The sequence below is a fragment of the Tamandua tetradactyla genome, chromosome 16, assembly GCF_023851605.1.
Source record: "Tamandua tetradactyla isolate mTamTet1 chromosome 16, mTamTet1.pri, whole genome shotgun sequence".
NCBI lineage: Eukaryota > Metazoa > Chordata > Mammalia > Pilosa > Myrmecophagidae > Tamandua > Tamandua tetradactyla.
Window position 1 is genome coordinate 47,633,410 of NC_135342.1, and position 23,554 is coordinate 47,656,963.

Below are 23,554 nucleotides of genomic sequence, written 5' to 3' on the forward strand. Positions count from 1 at the left end.
TTTAACAACCATTCTTGACTAAATCACATCATCCAAGGAGATGATCTCATTACAGTTTCAAACATACAGTATTGAATAGAGATTATTCTACCTTTATGAAATGGGATTTATATTAAAACATGACTTTTCTTAGGGGGCACACTTCCTTTCAAACCAGCACAGTCAATGAGCATAAAAAAGTTATTCATACTGACAATTCAGCAGCCAAAGAAATGTGGATTACAGTGAAAGAGACTTTTTCTTTTTCATTCATCAGCTTCCCAAAGATGTAAAAGTTTGATATCTAGTGTTTTAGTGTATGAATTAATGGATTTTGTTTGTTGATGGGCATGGGAATTGATACTATTTTTCTGGAGGGCAATTTTACAATATGAATCAAGTCTTAAAGAACATAACCTTTTGACCTAGTCAATCCTCAATTAAGAATTTTTATTCTAAAAGAATCATCTGTGTCATCTTATCAAGATGGTACAGTAATCTCAAAATTTCTGTATGTCTTCTGCTCCAAATAATGTCAGTGACAAATTTACACATTAAAAGAAAAGGAAAAAAGAAAAAGATATGGCTGGACTTACAAACAAGGTATTGCTGTGGACCAGAAAGAGAACTAAACAGGGAGGGAGAAGCTGGATTGAAGCCATGGTCTTGCAAAGGCTTCTGATGTGGAATCAAAAAGTGGCAACTCTGAGACTAGATCTTTTGGGGTAGTAATGACTAAAAGTTTACCACTTGAGATGGACACAGAATTAGGTTTACTGCTTGAATCAGGGGCTGTGGTAAAGTTCTCCTCATGAAAATGTTTTGAAAAAGACCACCATGTGTGGCAACAGCTTCTAAGGAGCTGTGCATCTTGAAAGGGCAGCAGATGATAGATTCACCTTCAAGAATCTAAAGTGAATCAGGATTGTCTGTATTTTGAAACATCAACTCTGGTGGTGAGACCAAAGGAAAAGATGTTTATTTTGTCCAAAATTTAGATTTTCTGTAGCACACTATCTAATTTACCCTTTCTGGTCAGTTTATTTAAACAACCTAATTTCATAGGAATCTAAAAGAGGAGTGAGATCTTGTTATTCTGTCCAGGTTAATGTAATACCTTGATACATTTTAGAATATTTTGGACAGAAAATAAAAAAGTATTTGCAAAATTACCTTGAGGAACTGGGGAAAAAATGTGGAACTATTAAGCTTCCTCATGTGGGGAATTCCTGATACACTCTCAAGCATTAGGGACTCCCAGTTTATTAAGTTAAGCCCTCAATCTTAAGCCTACTTATAATTATGCCTAAGAGTCATCCCCAGAGAACCTCTTCTGTTGCTTAGGTGTGGTCTCTCTCTCTAAGCCAACTCTGTAGGTAAATTCACTACCCTCCTTACATGGGACATGACTCCCAGGGGTTTAAATCTCCCTGGCTATATGGAATATAACTTCCAGAGATGAGTCTGGCCCTGGCATTGTGAGATTGAGAATGCCTTCTTGACCAAAAAGGGGAAAAGAAATGAAACAAAATAAAGTTTCAGTGGCTAAGAGATTTCACATGGAGTCAAGAGGTCATTGTGGAGGTTACTGTTATGCAAGTTCCCACCAGATATTGCAAATTACCACAGTATCCCAAGCCCCAACCAACAGTATTCCTGAAAACCCTAAAGAATACCCTGGGCTCATCTAAGACTATTAAAGTTTTACTTAGTAAGCTTATTTTCTCAGAGACTTAATTCCTCTAGATGGTTCCTATGCCAGGTAAGTCCTGAAACCCAGAGGTACCAGTCTCCAAGATCTTCAACCAGTTTCGTTCCTCTATCCCATAAGGTTGATACCCCTTTTCAGCACAAAGAAGCTAAAATGGTCATTGCTTAGATATCCCTGAAGATTGAGGGAATGATCTAATGAGAGAGAGGCATTGTAACTGAGAAGTTGAGATTTAACAAATGATTAACTACTGACTCAGTATATAGATATTTCTTTTAAGTTTCTAGTATATTCTGGATATTCTAATATCCAGGAGGAAGTACCTGAAATTGTTGACTGTAATCCAATAGCCTCGATCTTTGATAATGATTGTATGACTATATAGCTTTCATTGTGTGACTGTGTAATTGTAAAACCCTTGTGACAGACACTCCCTTTATCCAGAATATAGGTAGATGAGTAATAAAATATAGACACACATAAAAAAAGTTGGGAATGTGAGGAAAAAATACCCCTACATAGACTTTGCACAGTAGTTATAGTATTACTTTAATAATCTCTCATCAATTGTAACAAACATGATTTAAAAAAATAGAATTATAAAAAAATGTATCATGAATTGTAATAAATATTCCACACCAATGCAGGTGTTGATGGTTGGATGATGTATGGGAATCCTGTATTTTATGAATGATTGTTCCGTAAACCCATAACTTCACTAATAAAAAATTGTTTTAATTCAAAATTAAAAAGTGAATCAGGCTGTTTGCTCGTGGAATTTAATGGGGAGAAAATGTGCTACAAATAGAACTGCTATGAACATTCATGTACACTTTATTTGTATGGGTATATCCTGTCATGTGGTAGGTATATAGGTTAAGTTTCTAAGAAACTGCCAAATTGTGTTCCAAAGTAGTTATAACACTTTTCTTTCATGAGAGTAGTGTATGAGTGTTCCAGTTTTTATGGTTTTGAGAGCAGAAGTTCTTAATTCTAATTAAGATCATTTTATCAGTTTTTTCTTTTCCTGGTTATACTTTCGGTTTGCCTTGTTCACCAAAAGACTCAAAGATTTTCCTATTGTTTTCTTTTTTAAAAGAATATTTTTATTGAGGTATCTTCACATATATACAGTCATCCGAAGCATGCAATCAGTGACTTACGGTATCATTATATAATTGTATTCAACACCAACATTTGCATTACTCCAGAAAAGAAATAAAAAGGAAAGAAGAAAAAACGCATACACAAAAAAGTTGGATAGATTGAAATACTAGTGCTCAGTGAAAGGGGAGGGTAAGGGGTTTGGGGTGTATGAGTTTTTTCCTGTGTTTTCTTCTGTTAATTTCATAGTTTTAGGTTTTATATTCAGGTATTGATTCATTTTGAGTTAACTTTTGTATATGATACAAAATATGGGTTAAAGTTCTTTTTTTATTTTTTAAATATGGATATATAGTTGTTCAAACACTATTTTTTGAAATAACTGTTTTTTTCTTCCGGTGAATTAGCATTGAACCTTTGTCAAATATCTGTTGACAGTAAATATGTGGCTTTATTTTTAGAATCTATTCTGTTCTATTTCTGTTTGCTTTTATGCCAGAACCACATCTCTCAATTTTTTTATTGCATTTTTTTCATCACAATTGACTTTTTAATTTCTTTTTTGTGAAAATAATATATATACAAAAAAAGCAATAAATTTCAAAGCACATCGCAACAATTAGTTGTAGATTTTAGAGTTCGGTATGGGTTATAATTCCACAATTTTAAGTTTTTATTCTAGTTGCTCTAAGATACTGGAAACTAAAAGAAATATTAACATAATGATTCCACAGTCATACTCATTTGTTAAACCCTACCTTCTCTGTATAACTCAACCAACACTTTGATCTTTCTCCCACTCTTAGGGGTATATGGGCTATGCCCATTCTAACTCTTTCATGTTGGAAGGGGCTGTCAATAATATGGGATAGGGGGATGGAACTAGTTGATGTTCTGGAGAGCCTGGCCTCTCTGTAGGATTTATCTGGTCCATGGATCCATCTTGGAGATTGTAGGCTTCTGAAAAGTTACCCTAGTTCTTGGAATCTTTGTAGAATCTTATATAATGCCATAGGTGTTCTTTAGGATTGGCAGGAATGGTTTTGATTGGGGTTTGGCAAGTTATGGTAGGTAGCAGTGTCTAACTGAAGCTTGCGTAAGTGTGACCTCCAGAGTAGCCTTTTGATTTTATTTGAACTCTCATAACCACTGATTTCCTTATTTGTTACACTTCTTTTCCTCTTTTTGGTCAGGATAGTAGTGTGTTCCCATGGTACCAGAGCCAGGCTCATCCCATGCTGCCAGGGAGACTTTCACCCCAGACGTCCTATCCCACCAAAAGGGGACTCTCTTGATTTTTGTATCTTTATAATAAGTATTGAACTTAGTTAGTGACATCCTCTGACTTTACTTTCTTTTTCAAAGTTGATTGGCCATCTAGTTCTTTGTATTGTGATGTGAATTTTAGAATTAGTTTGTTAATTTTTACAGAAAGTTTGCTGGTATCTTGGTTTGGGGTTGCATTGAATGTATACATCAATTTGGGGAAGAATTTGACATTTTATGGGGTCTTCTGATCCATGAACATGCTGTATCTCTCCATTTATTTATAACTTCTTAAATTTCTCTCAGAAATGTTTTATAGTTTTCTTTGTGTAAGACTGGGAGAACTTTTGTTAGATTGATCCCTAAATATTTTATAATTTTTGATGCTATTGTAAAAGCAGTTTTTTAATTTCAATTTCAGATTTGTTTGTTGATAGTATACAAAAGTATAGCTAAATTTTTATATTGATTTTGTAAACTTGTTATCCTGCAACCTTGCTGAACTCACTTATTAGTTCTAGTAACTTTTTTGTAGATTCCATAGAATTTTCTAGATAGATACCTATGTCATATGCAAATAAAGACAGTTTTACTTCTTTCTTTCCAATTGGATGCCTTTCATTTCTTTTTCTTGCCTTATCGTACTATCTAGAACTTCCAGTACCATGTTGAATAGTGGCAGTGAGGGCAGACATCTTAGTCTTTTCTGTTAGGGTGAAATTATTCAGTATTTCATCATAAAGTATGATATTAGCTGTAGGGTTTTTGAAGATCCCTTTATCAGGTTGAAGAAGTTCCTTAGGTTTGATGTTCAGTTTTGTTTAATGCTTTCACTGTATCTATTTAGAAGACCATATGATTTTTTTCTGTTGCTAATATGATGAATACATTTGTTGTTGAAAGTTAATAACCTGGTATTTCTGGGATAACCTTTTAATGTATTGCTGGATTCTGTTTGCTAAAATTTTGTTAAGAATTGGTACATACATATTCATGAGTGATATTGGTGTATGTATTTTTTTTAAGTTTCTTTTTATTGTGAAGTATATAACATATATACAAAGAAAAGATAAAAGCAGCAATTTTCGAAGTATACTACAAAAGTAGTTACAGAACAGATTTTAGAGTTTGTTATAGGTTACCAGTCCACTATTTCAGATTTTTCCATCTGGCTGCTCCAAAACACTGGAGGATGGAGGAAATATCAGTATAGTGATTCAGCAGTCATACTCATTTGTTAAATCCTATTTTCTCTGTTATAACTCCCCCTTCTCGTTTGATCATTCTCCCGCTCTATGTGGATCTTCAGCCAATGCCCGTTGTGACTGTTTCATGTTGAAAAGGGATATTGACACCAAAGGATAGGGGGATGGTATTAGTTGATAATCTTGGAGAAGCTAGTCCCTCTGGGTTTCAGGATTTTTCCGGCCTAGTAACTCTCTGGAAATTTTAGGTTCCAGGAAAGCAAAGTTAGTGCATGAAACTTATAGAGTCTCAGTTCAAACTCCTAGGTGTTCTTAAAGTTAACAGGAATGATGTTGATTGGGCTTTAGCTACCACGGCATTGAGCACTATCTAACTGAAGTTTATATAAGAATAGCCTCCAGAATATCCTCTTGACTCTATTTGATCTCTCTTAGCCACTGATGCCTTATTTATTTGTTTTTCCCATTTCGGTCAGAAAGGCATTGTCGATCCCATAACCAGGGGGAGACTCATCTCTGGGAGTCACACTTTGTGACATTGTCAGGGAGATTTTCACCCCTTAATGTCATGTCCCATGTAGGAGGGCGGGTAATGATTTTCTTTGCAGACTTGGACTTAGAGAGAGAGAGGCTACATCTGAGCAACAAAAAAGTTTTCTAAAAGCAACTGTTTTTTTTCATTGACACAGCAAAACAACATACAAGCACAAACATTCTTAACATATGAATATTCCATACTTGGTGAACAATCAGTGGGTCACAATATCATCACATAGTTGTATATTCATCACCATGATCATTTCATAGAACATTTGCATCACTCCAGAAGAAGAAATAAAAAGAAAAAAGAAAAAACTCATACATACCATATCCCTTACCCCTCTCTCTTATTAACCACTAATATTTCCATCTACCCAATGTATTTTAACCTTTGTTCTCCCTATTTTTTTCTATACCCCTTACCACTCCCTTTCATTAATCACTAGTATTTCAATCTACTGAATTTATTTTGATATTTGTTCCCCCTATTATTTATTTTTAATCCATATTTTTTTTACTCATCTGTCCATACTCTAGATAAAAGGAGCATCAGACACAAGGTTTTCATAATTGCACAAACACATTGTGAAAGCTGTATCATTATACAATCATCTTCAAGGAACATGGCTACTGGAACACAGCTCTGCAGTTTCAGGCACTTCCCTCTAGCCTAATACATCTTAAACTAAAAAGGGGATATCTGTATAACGTGTAAGAATAACCTCTAAGATAACCTCTTGACTCTATTTGAAATCTCTCAGCCACTGAGATATTTTGTCTCATTTCTCTCATCCCCCTTTCAGTTGAGAAGGTTTTCTCAATCCCTTGAAGCTGAGTTCCAGCTCATTCTAGGATTTCTGTCCCATATCGCCAGGGAGGTTTACACCCCTGGGGGTCATGCCTCATGTAGAGAGGGGGGAGGGCAGTGAGTTTGCTTGTCATGTTGGCAGAGAGAGAGAGGCCATATCTGAGCAACAAAAGAGGTTCTCTAGGGGTGTCTCTTAGGCCTAATTTTAGGTAGGCTTAGCTGTCCTTTGTGGGGATAAATTTCATATGAACAAACCCAGGATTGAGTGCTCACCTGTTGATTTGGTTGTTCCCACTGCTTGCATGAATATCAGGATTTCTCCAAATGAAGAAATTGAATTTTCCCCCTTTCTCGCTGTTCCCCCAATGGGACTTTGCAAACACTTCTTTATTCACTATTCAAATCACTCTGAGATTTATCAGGGCATCACACTGGACAAACCTACAAAATCTTATGTCCTTTTCAAGGTTCCATGTACTTACGATGTTCAATTAACCTGTCTATATAAGTTATATTAGGAAATGCCCTAGTCAAAATATAAATTTTGTACCAAATAAATATTTTTTGCTTTAGTCTCACACAGAAGTTGAAGTTTTAAAATATGAATGACCATCTATTTTCAACACCCTGCAATATTGACATTCCTTTGTTCTTCCTCATGCAAAAACAGTTTTTAATTTGTACATTTAATCACTATCATTGTGCATTCTAGGCTAGAAGCAACTCTTAAGCATCATTGTAGGTAGTCTTAGCATCTGCACTAACAGAACAAGTTTCATAAGGGCAAGCCTCAAAATCAAGGGCATGTCCTATTTTCCTGAGAGTCTCCAGTGGTTGAGAAGGTACCCACAGTTTCCAAGATGGGAAAATTTACTAGTTCATATATGTATTTTTTTTTTCTTTGGACCCTCAAGGGATTTTACCAATACTTTTTTTTTTTTAGTATTTTTACCGAGATATTTTCATGTACCATACAGTCCATCTAAAGTATACAATCACTGGCTAACAATATCATGACATAGTTATGTACTCATCACCATGATAATTTTTAGAACATATGCATCACTCCAGAAAATGAAATAATAGAAAAAGAGAAAAACCCATACATCCCATACCCTTTACCCTTCCATCTCATTGACCTGTAGTATTGTAATCTACCCAATTTTTTAAATCCCTTATCCACCCCCCCATTATTTATGTTTTGTCCTTTTATTTTTTTACTCATGTATCCATACCCTGGGTAAAGGGAATGTCAGCCACATGGTTTTCACAATTACACAGTCACATTGTAAAAGCTATATAGTAACAGAATCGTCTTCAAGAATCAAGGCTACTGAAATACAGTTCAACAGTTTCAGGTACTTCCTCTTGCCATTACAATACATATAAACTAGAAAGATATCTATATAATGCGTAACAATAACTTCCAGGGTGAACTTTCAACTCTGTTTTAAATCTCTCAGCTGCTGAAACTTTATTTTGTCTCATTTCTCTCATTCCCATTTTTGTCAAGAAGGCTTTCTCAGTCCCATGATGCCGGGTCCCGGTTCATCCCGAGAGTCCTGTCCCACATTGCCAGATAGATTTATACCCCGGAGTCATGCATTTATACTTGGGAGTCATGTCCCATGTAGGAGTGGGCAGTGAGTTCACCTACTGAATTGGCTTAGAGAGAGAAGCCACGTCTGAGGAACAAAAGAGGTTCTCTGGGGGTGACACTTAGGCATAATTGTCAGTAGGCTTAGTTTCTCGTTTGCAAGAATGAGTTTCTTACAGGCAAGCCCCAAGATTGAGGGCTCAGCCTATTGAATTGGTTGTCTCCACTGCTTGCTAGAGTATCAAGAATTCTCCAGATAGGGAACTTGAGTATTTCCTCCTTTCTCCCCAGTCCCTTAAGGGAACTTTCCTTCTTATTCTCTGCCCAAATTACTCTAGGCTATATTGGATCATCACACTAAATTGTACAAACCAAGAACATCTTACACCCTATTCAAGATTCCATGTAATTTTGGTGTTTGAATAAACTGACCATACAAATTAAATTAGATGATGCAGTACCAAAAATATAAATTTCACACCAAATAAATGTCTCTTCCTTTGGTCTCACATAGAAGTTGAAATTTAAAATATAGACCATATCATCCTTTACCCTATATTCTTACTTCCCTTGGTTCTGTCTAGATCAACTTCATTCATATCTCTAGTAGAAGTCTGATCACTTTCTCAACTATTTTAACTGTTGCTGTATGGGGTAATGCTGACTTTCATAGCTTCATAGTTGTTTTTTTTCTTTCTTTCTTTCTTTCTTTTTTTTTTTACATGGGCAGGCACCAGGAATCAAACCCGGGTCCTTTGGCATGGCAGGCAACCATTCTTGCCTGCTGAGCCACCATGGCCCGCCCATAGCTTCATAGTTTTAATGTTAAGTCTCATGTGCCACACAAATACCTGAAGTTTCAAGGAATAACCAGGTTATACATAAATAGTTTAGGTTCTCAGAATCCAGAAATATCAGTTACAACTCTGGAGTAAACATGACTGCTCTAAGAGCTTACAATCTAGGAACCTTTACAATATACCTCAAACTCATAACCCATGCTTTCGACTTCAGTTCTCTGAGTTTGTGTATTATGGTTAGTCCATATGAGTGAGGCATGATAATATTTGTCTTTTTGTTTCTGACATTGCCGTCGGAGAGCTCCAGTCGGTCCGGCCGGCTGGCACACCGGGTGGGGTTGGGGAGCGAGCTCGCGGAAATTAACCTGGGTAAGCCAAAGCCAGCGTCTTTCCCCTGCCGGCGGTCGCGAAGAAGTCGTCACTCAGGCCAGATGCGGGTTTTCAGCCTTTATTGTTACACTCCGGGATGGGTCACCCGGGAACCCGAAGAGTGGGACCTCTGGGGTATGAAGACCCCGGGGCTCTATCGACGACCCGGTGCTGGGCGAGCAACAGGCTTAAGTATACTCGGAGGAGGGGTGGAACTAAGGGTCTACACGTCACACTGAGGCAGCCAATCATGTAAGGTAGTAGGCAGTTGCTAGGCAGAAGGGTATGTTTCGGGGATAGGGAAGTATAGAGAATAACAGGAAGGCCTGTTGTTTTGTGGTGGGCTATGGAAATGGGCGGTCTACAACAAGAGGGGGAAGGGGGGAACAGTGAGCTAGGTTACAGATATGGGGGGCAGAGAGTGAACCTAGAGAGGGAGAGAAACATTAAAAAATTTTAAGTTTGGCTAGGCTCCAGTCCCTGAGAAATATGCCACATGACATTTCATTCATTATACTATCCTTAAAGTTCATTCACCTAGTTGTATACCTCACAGCTTCATTCCTTCTTGCAGCCACTTAGTAGTCTGTTGTATATTTATACACTGCAGTTCATCCTTCCTTTCCTCAGTCGATTTTTACCATAGGCCACTCCATCCATTGAATTTATGAACACTGCCACCATAAACACTAGTATGCAAATGTCCATTTGTGTTCTCACTCTCAGTTCCTCCAAGTGTATGTATCACAGTGGGATTGTGGGATCATGTCGCTATCCTACCCCAGCCTCCTGTGGAACCACCACACTTCCCTTCAAAACAGCTGCGCCACTCTGCTTTCCCACTAACAGTGAATAGGTACATTTCTTTCTCCACATTTCTTCAGTGCTTGTATCTCCCTGTTCATTCTAAACAGTTTATTTGCATGTCATATAATCCAACTTAATTAAAACTTCAGTGTTTCCCGGTGTAATCACATAACCATGCCTTCGCCACCACAATCTTTATGAGGACATTTCCTTTTTCTCCCCAAAGAATCCCATACCCCTACCCCTTGTTCTCCATTTATTGACATTTGGTTTTGTCATATTGCTTTTGTTACATTCCATGGAAGCATATTATAATGTTACTGCTAGTTTGCACTGATTGTATTTTTTTCTGTATACATCCTATTTTCAACACCTTGCAATGTTGACATTTATTTGTTCTCCCTCCTACAAAAACATTCTTATATTTGTATATTTAATCACCATCATTGTCTACTCTAGGGATTCCTAAGTTATTCTGTTTCAGTCTTTATCCTCTAGCTTTCCTTCTGTCTACCAATACTTTTAAAATTATCAGCACACCATATGCTGAGATGTATCGAGGTATTACATGAAGCTACACAGAATTACAAGGCTTGTTCCTGTTCTGGACTCCAGGAGTTTGTGTTGTTTATATTAGCTATCCAGACAGGCTGATTTAGATTGTGTGTTACAGAAAATTTAGGTTCTAGACACAATAAACTTCTCTGATACTGGTCTGTAATTTTTAAAAAAATATTTCAGCCTGCTTTTGAGGTTGATAAATCTGTGTGGGATTGGTATTATTTCTTTCTTAAGTATTTGGTAGAATTCATTAATGGGTTTGGGATTTTCTTTGTGGGAAGTTTTCAAGATTCTGTTTTAGTTTGCTAAAGCTGCTGAAATGCAAGACACCAGAGGTGAATTGGTTTTTAGTAAGGAGATTTATTTAGTTACAAGTTTACAGTTCCTTGGAGGAAAGGCAGCTAGCTTTCTTCTGAGTTTCTGTCATGTGAGAAGTAACATGGAAGCAGATGGTGACGTCTGCTGGCCTTCTCTCCTGGCTTCTGGGTTGCAGCAGCTTTCCCTGGGGTGTGTTCTTTCTGTTTCTCCAAATGTTTGGGTCTGAGCTGCTGAGCTGTCTTCTGAGCGCTCTCTTTTAACTTCCTGCTGATTAAATTACACATCGCTCATTGCAGAAGTTATTCCAGTTAGCCGACTGTAGATGTAATCAGCCATAGATGAGTTTCACATGCTGATGATTTAAGTCCACAGCAACAGAACAACTGGGCACCATCACCCAGCGAAATTGACATCTGAACATAACTACTATAGATACCATTTAATTTCTTTTAAAGATATGGAGCTGTTCACAAATTTTGGCAATTTGTACCTTTCAAATAATTTTTTATATTTTGTAAAACTTACAAAATTTATTTTCATAAAGTCCATAACATCCTAGTATCCTTTTAGTATCTGTAGAATCTGTTGTGGTATTTTCTCTCATTCTTAATATTGGTAACATTGTGGTGTTCTAGTTTGCTAGCAGCTGGAATGCAATATACCAGAAACAGAATAGCTTTTAAAAAGGGAAATTTAATACGTTGCTAGTTTATAATTCTAAGGCCAAGAAAACGTACCAATTAAAACAAGTCTATAGAAATATCCAATCTAAGGCATCCAGAGAAAGATACCTTGATCCAAGAAGGCCGATGAAGTTCAAAGTGAGAAGGCACATGGCGAACACAGTCAGGGTTTCTTTTTCAAGTGTAAAGGCACATGGCAAACATAGTCAGGGCTTCTCTCTCATCTGGAAGGGCATATGGCGAACACAGCATCATCTACTAGCTTCTCCTGGCTTCCTGTTTCATGTAGTTCCCCAGGAGGTGTTTTCCTTCTTCATCTCCAAAGGTTGCTGGCTGGTGGGCTGTGCTTCTCATGGCTATATTGTTCTGCTCTGCTTTCTCAGAAATCTCTCTCTCTCCAAAATGTTTCCTCTTTTATCGGACTTCAGAAACTAATCAAGACCCACCCAAATGGGTGGAGACACACCTCTACCTAATCCAGCTGAACGACCATTCAGGGAGATGATGTAATTACAGTTTCAAACATACAATACTGAATAGGGATTAGAAGAAACGGCTGCCTTTACAAAATGGGATTAGGATTAAAACATGGCTTTTCTAGGGTGCATACATCATTTCAAACCAGCACATGTAGCTTCTGGGTTTTTCCTTTAATCAGTCAAGCTAGAGATTTTAAAAATTTCTTTTCTCTGAGAACTAGCTTTTGGCTTTATTGATTTTTCTCTTTATTTTCTATTTCATTGATTGCTGCTATGATCTTTTATTATTTTCTTTTTCTGATTATTTTGGGTTTCATTCATTCTTCCTTTTGTAATTTCTTAGAGAGAAAGTAGAGATCATTTATTCAAAAAATTATGCTTTCCTAATATAGGAATTTAGTATTATAAATTTGAGCCTTATTTGATGACCCAGATATAGTCTATCTTGGTAAACGCCCTGCGAGCATTTGAATTGAATGTCTTTTCTGCAGGTTGTGTTCTATAAATGTCAGTTATGTCAAGTTGATTGATAGTGTTGTTCAAGTCTTCTGTATCCTTTCTCAGTTTCTGTCCACTTATTCTATCAAGTAGTGAGGCAGAATTATTTAAATCTTTGGCTACATTTAACAGAATTGTTTATTTTATTTGCTTTTATCCGTTTTTGCTGTAAAAATTTTTTGCTCTGAAGCCCATTTTGTCTGCTATCAATATAGCATCTTCAGTTTCCTTTTTATTAGTATTACTCTTGTGAATATTTTTCTGTCCTTTTACTTTTAATCTATTAGTTTTTTTATATATTGAATGAATACCCTATAGGCAGTATATGATGGGTGTGCTATTTTGAAAGTGCTGTATATCCCAGAAAAGCCATATCCTTTAATCCTTATTCAATGCTGTAGGATGGAAACCCTTTTGATCAGATTATCTACAGGGAGATACGATGCTCCCAGCTGTGGGTGGAAACTTTTGATTAGGTGGTTTACATGAAGATGTGTCTCCACCCATTCAAGGTGGGGTTGCTTACTGGAGCTCTTTAGGAGGGAACCATTTTTGAAAGAACCAACAGCCCACATAGCTAAAGACCTTTGGAGGTATAAAAGGAAAATGCCCCCAGGTAAGCCTTATGACATGAGGAGAGAAAGCTAGCAGATGTTGCCATGTGCCTTCCCAGCCGAAAGAGAAACCCTCTATGTTATCAGCCCTTTAGTTAGGTATTATTTTCTGGATGCTTTAGTTTGGACATTTCTATGGCCTTAGAATTGTAAATTGCAACTTAATAAATTCCCTTTTTAAAAGCTATTCTGTTTCTGGTATATTACATTCTGGCAGCTTTAACAAACTAAAACAACTGTCCTCTGCAGTTCTGAGGAAGTGTAATATCTTTGTCCAGGGCAAAAATGTCCTCCCCAAATCTGAGGAATGAGATTGTTATGTCCTTTTCATATCAGCAGGCTGTGCCTGGAGTCAGACTCTGCTGTTGTCTGAAGCAAGTGTGTGGGCTTGGCGCTGGTAACCACCTTGTGGAGAGGACAATTTGATGGAATTTATTTAGTTTACCAGCCTCTTCTGCTCTTCCATGGATGCTTTATAGTACTCCATTGGATTGAATTTTGAAGTAGTTGATTCAGACAGTTCCTATCTCTTTAATATTTGTTCCAGTAGATAGACTGTTCCTAGTGCTTCCTATTTTGCAATGTTCCTAAAATGGAGCAGCCTAATCTGCTCTTTTATCTTATTGAGTGTATTTTCCATCTTAGACGTTTCAGTTTTCCTCTCTGGAAGTTTGATTTATTTCTTTTGTTTCTCTTTTTACCATGATCAGCCTTTCCTCAACTTTTTGAACATACAAACTCCCATGTATAGTAACTGTTTAAATGTGGTTATGTACTAGTTCTTTGAGCTGTGTTGTCTCTTGTCCAGTTTTGATATGTTGGCTTTTTTTCTCTTTTCATTGTGAAGTAATATAGTTTTGTTTCTTTCCATTCCTCTGTGATTTCTGATTGGCTGTGAAACATTGTGAATTTCATCTTTTGAGACTTGGGTTTTTTTGTTTTGTTTTGTTTTGTTTTGTTTTGCTGTTCCTTTATTATTTTTGAGCTTTGCTAAGTAATTCAGGTATTTGGAAAATGTTTTTGCTTTGTGAGGAGAGAAAAAGATTTCATCAGGGGCTAATTTTGCTGTACTATGAGGTAGTATCCTTCTGAATTTTCTTCCTGATGTTCTGTTTAGTATCAGATTTTCTAATTTTCTTGCTTTTTTGGTCTGCTATAATCTAAGCTCCCATCATTGGAAATAGAACAAGAAATGCTCAACTTAAAAAAACTAAACATTTTTGCAAGCGTTGTTTAGTTTCCAAAGCAGCCAGTATGAGAGTACTATGGCTTTAAAAGTTAAATTTGGATTGTTTTTAATTATAATTATTTTAAAATTTGTACCATACATATTCTTAAGTTAAAAGTTAAACTGTTCTCTCAAGATACAATTTCTCACTGTTGAACTGTGTTCCAGTGGCTTTGAATTTTGAAGATGATTGTATAAAGATATAACTTTTACAGTGTGACTGTGTGATTGTGAAAATCTTGTGTCTAATGCTCCTTTTATCAAGGGTATGGGAAGATGAGTAAAAATATGGATAAAAATAAATAAATAAATAATGGGGATAAGGGATAAAATAAATTGGGTAAATTGAAATACTAGTAGTCAATGAGAGGTAAGAGAAAAAAGTTTTTTCTTTTTATTTCTTTTTGTGGAGTGATGCAAATATTCTAAAAAATGATCACGGTGATGAATACACAACTATATGATGATATTGTGAGCCACTGATTGTACACCAATCAGTATGAACTGTATGTGTATGAAGATTTGTCAATAAAGAATCAATAAACTCAGAACCTGGAAAAAAAAAAAAGACATAATTTCTCCTTCCTCAGAAATGATGCGTTGGATGGGTAGTGGAGTGGGAATGACTTTTTTATTTGGGAAATGAGAATGTAAGTCGTGATTTTCATGACCAGCAATGTAATCTCTCCACAGTCACTTGATCTCCTTGGATGGGCCTTAGTATCTTCATCTATCCTGAAATTTTACAGTCATTTTAATTTTGTTTACTTAGGTGTTGACCTAAGTTAATTGATTAGATAATTGAGACTTTTTTTTCATAAATTTTCTTACATATATGAAAGGTCTTAGTTCCTGCTCTGATTCACCTGGGCAAATTAATATCTGGATTTCTCAAGTAGGATTAATCTATGGCCTAAGGTATAATTTAATGGTGTCCATATAGACTTCTTTAAAGATAATTTAGAAATAGTAAAAACACTGCCCTTTCCAGAAATGACTACATAACAATAACAGCAAATGGTTGCCCAAGTGTATTGAAGGCTTTCTTTATGTGATCACTCTATGTGTTATTTCATTTACATCTTATAGGGAGATAACAGACTAGGCCCAAATTATCTAGACCTGGGATTGGAACCTAGAGTTTAGCTTCGTAGCTCATGTTTTGTTGTACAGAAACCCTCTTTGCCCTCAGCTTTTGAAAACCATTTGCATAATAGCTGTATAGTTATGGTTTGCAAAGTGCACTAATGTACGTGATTACGTTTATTTCATCTTCTAAATGACCCTATGAAGTGTATTTTTACAGATGAAAAACTGAGGTTCAGAGAGGTTGATTCAGGTGTGCTACCATATCAAGGAAGTGGGTAGAGTCTGAAGTCACCTTCTACTCTTCCTCCAGTCTTTTATTTTTACCATGCCATAGTTTCACTGAGAATAGGACAGAGAATGCTGAGTTTGTTGAAATAGTTAAAAACTTTTTTACTTTCTGTCTAAACTAAGTATGGTATATGTATATGTAATATTTATTTATCCACCTTTTGACTTTATTTCTTACTCATCTTTGTGGTGTTAGTTGAGACGTGCCTTCTTTAGGATGGTCGTCTTCCTAACTCATGCCCTGCTTTAGTACTATGTCAGTTTTCCCACTTATTTAAAACCTTTGCAAGATCACATGATTAATTTTGCAGTGAAAATTTGCTACTATTTTGTTAGCATATTTTGAAAAGACTCATATAACAAAATTAAATTTGTATTGAACCCAAGAAAATGTAATGTATAGTTTAAAAAGTGTTATGTAGAAAATGAGAAATGAATAAAGAATAAGAGTTGTTAGCAGCACAGTCTGACAAGGTTTAAAAGACTAGGGTGGGAGAATTCTAACACTTCATTTATAGGTTAGATGGTATACCCTCACATTATGAATCATAATCCAGTTAATCTTTTTAGGTAATTACTTTAAGACGCTAAAATTTTATCTCTTATTTGACTTGATATACAAGCTCAGATACAGCTTAACTTTTCACAGTTAGGAACAGAGGCTTAATTTTAGAGTTTCTTACATACTACTTCAAACCTTTATGGCTTGGCATTTTGGAATGTTTTATGTACAGTTTTGCACCCCATTTACTTGTCGAAACTATGGAAATGGGTGGCAGTTGATATAGAGAGTCTTCATATGTTGTTCATCTTGCCAGGTAGGAGGGCTGAGACTTTGAGCTTCTCTCTGACTTTCTGTGTGGCATTTGTGAGCAGCTTGATGTATTTGACACGAGTGTGACAGCAAAGACGTGTGTGAGCAGAGCAGTGTGCTGTAGGGCCCAGCTGTGTGGATTTATCTGTACATCAGGTTGAGGAGCAACAGTTAGCCAGATCTGACAATCAGATGTGAGCTCGTTCTGCCTCCACTCCAGAGTGCATTTTAATGGTGTGTGTGTTTACCAGCTAGTTGGCATTTGACACAAAGAAGTTGTCAGAGCCTCTTTTTTTCCCCTCTTCATTCTTTACTGTATTAGTTTGTTAGTTTCCTAAATAAATGCTTCATTGTACACAGACAAGAGTATGCCTTTTTTTAAAAAAAGCCAAGAATCTTTGTTTTTATACTGAATTCCATGGTAAAGATTAATAGCTTTGATTTTACCTTTTATTTTTTTTTTGAATAGCTGTTTTGCTTAGAATCTTTTTATAAAAAGTTAAATAAAAGACTGTGCATAAATAATATGTTTACATAGTTAAAAAATCAAAACAATATAAACTGAGGTTTCATATCCTTGACTTTCTTTTTTAAAAATAGTTCTGTTTAGATTATTTTTATAAAAAATTAAACATTTGTTTACATAGTTCAAAAATCAAAAAAGTATAAACTGGAATATTTTGAGTAGTCTTGCTCCTGCCCTTCCCCTTCTAGTCATTTCCCACCTCTGCCTCTGACAGATAAGCCCTTTAAATGCCGTATCCTTGTTTTATGTTTTTGTATGCAGATACAAGCAGATGTGAGCATCTGTTCTTATTGTCCCTCTTGTTCTGTACTTTGCTTTTTTATTTATCAATATATCCTGGAGAGCTTTTTACTTCACTAACAAAGAACTTCCTCTTGCTTATTTGTATGCTGTTGCACTGTATTTAGTTTTGTGAATTTACCATAATTTTGGGACACTGATGGTGTTTCCAGTCTTGTTAATTGAGATATAATTCACATATCATAAAATTCACGTCTTTAAAGTATACAGTTCAGTGATTTTTTAGTATGCGTCTAAGCGTTTGTTCTATAGATAGTGATGCAATGAGTAGCCTTGTACATACGTTTCTTTGAACTTGGCGCAAGTATGTTCACAGGGTAACTCTGGGTCAAAGGATAGTAGTAGGATTGCTGGGTCAAAGGATAAGATAAATACATTTGAATTTTAATAGGTATTGTCAGTGAAACTCCATAGGGATTGTAGTGTTTTGTACTCCTGGCAGCAAAAGATGAGAGGGCCTGTTTCCCCATAGTCTTTCCAATTATGACTTTGCCTTTTTATAAAGCAATCTTAATTTTTAAGAAATGTGTAATGTTCATAAGCTTGTAAATCTAATACTGATTTATGATAATTTTTTACCAAGGTAAATGTGACCAAAACTTCTTTTCAAGTTCATAAATATTGTTATTTATATAATTGATCTTGGCGATTAGTTGGTACATTGAAGGTAATGAACGTTGATGTACAGAACAGTTTTTAGCAGTGTTCTCTGAAGTTCCCTCTTAAGTAGAGAGCTTTCCTGATTCTCATTCTCTCCTGTCATATGTTTATAATGATGGTCACCGTATTAAAATTGAAATTCCCAGTGGGAGAAGGCCATTTATACTCTGCCTCTTTATGGTAGAATGTTCATACAAAATTTTATCCTTTCGAAATGCCTTCCAAGTTACAGTGTTGTATACCTGTCTGATGCTTCAGATCTGAGCTCAGCTGGTAAGTGGCTGTTTTTTCAATAATTTAACTGAAGCATTAATTGTAAACAAAATTGCAGTGTGTTTCTGTTGGCACTTGCTGACTTGTGAGACAAGTCTGTTGCCATTTAATCTGTTTTGGGTGGAGTACGTGATTCTTTTCAGAATCTACTTCTGTGGTCCTCCTAATACACAGATTAGTTTTATTAATAGGCTCTCTTGAAGAGATTATGGAATATTTTGAATAGTCTTGCCTTTCTAAAGTAGTCATTTCAAGGTTAGAGACATCATTTGATTTATTCAAGGATGTTCTCTGGACTATTCGGATTATGATGGGTTTGTGAGAGAAGGCTGCTTTTCTGAGGGTAATACTCAGGGCCACCAAGTCTGGTTGATCAGGTTATGTACTGTGTAAGGACACTGGCCTCTGGCACACTGAAGTCTATTTTGTGTTCATGAAGCCATGCCCTATGGAGTGGGACTGCATCAGCCCAGAGCAATGTGTACCATTTTCTAATTCTCATAAATTTGCCCTCCTGGCTGACAGCAACCTTGATGATGCATTTATTGCAGTTTTATTTGAAAACCAGTTGTTTTTCAGATGATTTCTTAGTATGCATATATCTGTGGTTATGTGTATCTCCATACATACATATATGTCATTATATGCCATATTTGTACACACACACATATGCACTCCGTACATACTCGAATATAAGATCAGGTATTCCTTGAAAAAAATCCCTTATAAGAGGGAGTCACTTTATATATATATTTGATTCCTTATAAAATACTAAGACAGTGCTAGCTGTTGTTGCTTAAAAAGGTTGCTTAATAGAAAGATTTTAAATGTGAATTTAATAGTTATTCAAGAGATCAAAGATCACTTTTAAAAGGCAATACTGTTAAAAAAAAAAAGCAATACTGTTTTAAGTGGGTATGCTTTCAAATAAATGTTTAGGAGATGAATAAAAATTCCAAATATCCTGATGTTATGCAAATGGATACTTGTGGCCTGGGTTAATATTTCCAGTGATAGTATCAGATTTTTGCTTCTCAAACAGCTTGAATAGACAGGAAGATTTGCGCTGGAAAACTGTGTTGGATGACTCAGAAGGTGACTCTAGCGATGAAAAAGACTCTGAAGTCAAAGATACATAAAAAGTTTGAATCAAATTGCCTTATGAAATGAGGGAGTGAATAAAATCATTGTTTCTAAATTAATGCTTTATATAATGTTTAATTTTAAATGTGTGGAATTAAGTTAATATTATAATTGACATGTGACTAATTTTTCTCTAAAAGTTTATATGTTAAAGTTGGCTAAATTTCTTTGTTATTTTTTTATTGGGGAAATAAGGGGTTGTCATATTTTGAGTCACTTTATATTAAGTAATATTTTATTATTATTTTAATACAGAAATTGAGGCTTCTTGAAGAGCTTGAAGACACATGGCTCCCTTATCTGACCCCCAAAGATGATGAATTCTATCAGCAGGTAAATTGTCTTCTAATTTTATCAATTTGCAGTGATGTGCAGCAGAGATCTTGAGATACAGAATTACCTATGTTGAGATATAGAATTGCCTTTATAAATTACCTTGGAGGTAATCTAGTCCTCTCTACATGGACCAGAGAGGTTAAATGAAAAGTGAAATGATCTCATTTGATCATCCCATGACTTCTCATCACCTACAAGGCACGCTAAATTCTTTCACAATCTGCTTTCTCCTGTGAACTTAATGCTTAGCATAGTGGATAGTCTTTACTTCCCCAAACATTCCATGCTTTTTCCCACTTCTTTGCTTCCTCTCATGTAGTTTCTTCTTCCTAAATATCCTTCTCCCCTTATCCTATTACCTAATGGCTCATTCAGGACTTCACCTTTTTTGTGAATATTTCCCCAGCTTACCTTATCTACAAAGCGAGTGGACCATACTTTCTTCTGGATTACTTGTGCCTTATAAATACCTCTTTCATACCACTTACCATGATGTATTGCAATTATGGGCCTATCTGTCTTTCTGCCTGGATTAGTCACCACTCTTTCAATTATAAGGGGCAAAGACCCAAATTAGACTCATTGTGACAGTAAAAAGGGAATTCATTTACTTATTTTTTTTTTCTTGTAAATTTGGTCCTTATTATATTTTGTAAATTACTGAGGTTTGAATATACAAACTAGGTATAGTATACTTTATCAGCAATGAAGGATTTCAAGTGTAATTTTTTTTATACATGATTTTTCACTTATTCCCTAACTTAGAAAACTAACCTTAGAAGTCATCGTACAGGTTGGCTTTGGTAACATACCATCTTAAATCAAGGGCTCCTAACTGACTTGAGCAGGACAGGTAAAGACTCTGAAATTATAGGTAGTGTATTGTATTTGCATCTTGCATTTCTCTGGAGAGAAAACTTAGAGCTTTCATCAGATCCTTAGTCATCTTTGACTTTTTTTTTTTTTAACTTTTTTATTGTTAAATATAGCATATATACAAAGAAAAGAAAGAAAAAGCAATGATTTTTCAAAGTACACTTCAACAGGTAGTTACAAGACAGACCTCAGAGTTTGTCATGGTCTACCATATGATCCTCTCATATTTTATCTTCTAGCTGCTCCAGTATATAGGAGGCTAGAGGGCTTAAACATTTTTTTACCATCACAATAGACTTTTTTTCGTTCTTTTTTTTGTGAAAAATAACATATATACACAAAAGCTATAAATTTCAAAGCACAGCACTACAATTAGTTGTAGAACATATTTCCCAGTTTGACATGGGTTACAGTTTCACCGTTTTAGGTTTTTACTTCTGCATACTCTAAAGTACCGGAGACTAAAAGAGATATCAATTTAATGATTCAGCATTCACATTCTTTTGTTGAATCCTATCTTCTCTGTATAACTCCACCATCTGCTTTGATCTTTCCGTTCCCTCTTTAGGGGTTTTGGGGCTATGGCAATTCTAAATTTTTGATATTGGAAGGGTCTGTTACTAATATGGGGTAGGAAGATGGAACTATTGATGTTCTGGAGAGGCTGGGCTAGGTTTCCGAACTTACGTGGACCAGGGACCCATCTGGAGGTTGTAGGTTTCTGGAAAGTTACTCTAGTACCTGGAACCCTCATGAAATCTTATATATTGCCCTAGGTGTTGTTTAGGATTGGCTGGAATGGTCCTGGTTGGGGGTTAGCAGGTATGATAGGTAGCAAGGGCTGAGTGAAGCTTGCATGAGAGCAACCTCCAGAGTAACCTCTCGGCTCTATTTGAACTCTCTCTGCCACTGATACTTTATTAGTTACACTTCTTTTGTCCCTTTTGGTCAAGATGTAATTATTGATCCCAAGGTGCCAGGTCTAGATTCATCCCTGGAAGTCATCTCCCACATTGCCAGGGAGACTTTCACTACTGGATGTCATGTTCTGAGTGAAGCCACATCTGAGCAACAAAAGAGGTCCTCTAGAAGTAACTCTTAGGCATTCCTATAGGTAGTCTAAGCTTCTTCGCTACCTACATAAACTTCGCAAGAGCAAGCCGCATGATCCAGGGCATGGCCTATTGATTTGGATGTCCCTAAAGTTTGACACAGTATCAGGAGATTCCCTAATGGTAAGGTTTAATAGTTCCATATTCTTTCTCCCATCCCTCAGGGGTCTTTGCCAATACTTTTTTATTATCTCTCTCTCTCTTTTTTTCATGGGCAGGCACCAGGAATCAAACCCAGGTCTCTGGCATGGCAGGCAAGAACTCTGTCTGCTGAGCCACCGTGGCCTGCCCATTGTCTCTTAATATATTCTAGGATGTGTCCAGGCATTACAATAATTTATACAGAATTAAAGGACCTCTTTCTTATTCTGTGCTCCCTGTGTTTCAGTTGTTCAAATGAGCTATACAGATAGGTTAAATTAGATTATGCACTATAGGAAATTTCAGTTCCAGATCAAATAAACCTTTCTTCTTTTGGTCTCAAAGAGTATGTGTGGTTCTAAAATATATACACTATCTTCCTTACCCCTATGTTCTGAATTACTTTAAACCCTACCTGTTCAGCTTCATTCTTGTCCCTAAATAAAACAGACTTTCAGAATCCATAAAAAATAATCACTACTCTGAACTTAATGTGTCTGCTCTAGAAGCTTACAATCTAGGCCCCTGTTTTCTTATAAGCATTTTCTAAAGGTGACCGTACCATTCTTGTTCTTTTGTTTCTGGCTTATTTTGTCTCACCAAATGTCCCGCATGTTCGTCGTTGCATACCTCATGACTTTAATGTATTCTTTTGTAATCAGAAAAAAAAATACTTCGTGAAGTCCCCTTAAATATTGCTTTTTACAATAATAATTTTAAAAAAAACCTTAAAATAGGTAAACCCACAAGATGCAATCGGTTCTTAAATCTTTACCAATATGTTCATTGATAAAAGACTTCTGGTACATGATTACAGGCATTGTCATAAGGCAACTCCTGAACCATTTTAGTTTTTGTACTGTGAAAGTGGTACATGAAGAATTAAACATAAAAGGTTATCAGCTCTTTCATTCTGAACCAGCCATACACTGGGGAATAAAGGAAACCCAAATGCAATTAGAAGAACTATCAGGGCTTCCCTTTTATATCTCTAAGACACAAATTTTGATACCAATGTCTAATCACCTAAGTGCACTTACTTTATAATAAGGCTTAGTGTCTGAACAAAACCTTAGTAACAGTAAATTTATTCTCTTAATAGATGAAGCAAAAAATTTTTTTAATGTCATGGATAGATAGAAAGTTCAGACCTGACGGTAGGTTCCTTAAATACGTCTTAGCCACAGAAATGCCAGTCCAGCTGCCAGTCAGAAAAACAAGATTCTATGCAGTTTCCATTTCAGGTCTGGAATTTAATCTTGTTTAGTGACCCCCATAGTATACCGGGGACTGTGTTAAATATTTTATGAATGCTCTCACTTTTAATCTTCACAACAACTTCATTCATTCATTACATAAATGTGTTATTGAGCATCTGTTCTATTTCAGGCACCCATGCTAGGTGCTTGAGGTAGATGCTATTCCCATT

At 36.0% G+C, this 23,554-nt stretch overlaps 1 protein-coding gene across 3 annotated transcripts in view; it reads left to right on the plus strand.

Moving 5' to 3' along the window:
• The window catches only part of FTO (FTO alpha-ketoglutarate dependent dioxygenase), a 434,084-nt gene that overhangs the window by 104,101 nt on the left and 306,429 nt on the right, over window positions 1-23,554 (plus strand). For all 3 annotated transcript variants that reach the window (XM_077132460.1, XM_077132458.1, XM_077132459.1), the window contains exon 2: window positions 19,916-19,993. In XM_077132460.1, the coding sequence (XP_076988575.1) occupies window positions 19,916-19,993 (78 nt within the window). The remainder of the gene's footprint in view (window positions 1-19,915; window positions 19,994-23,554) is intronic.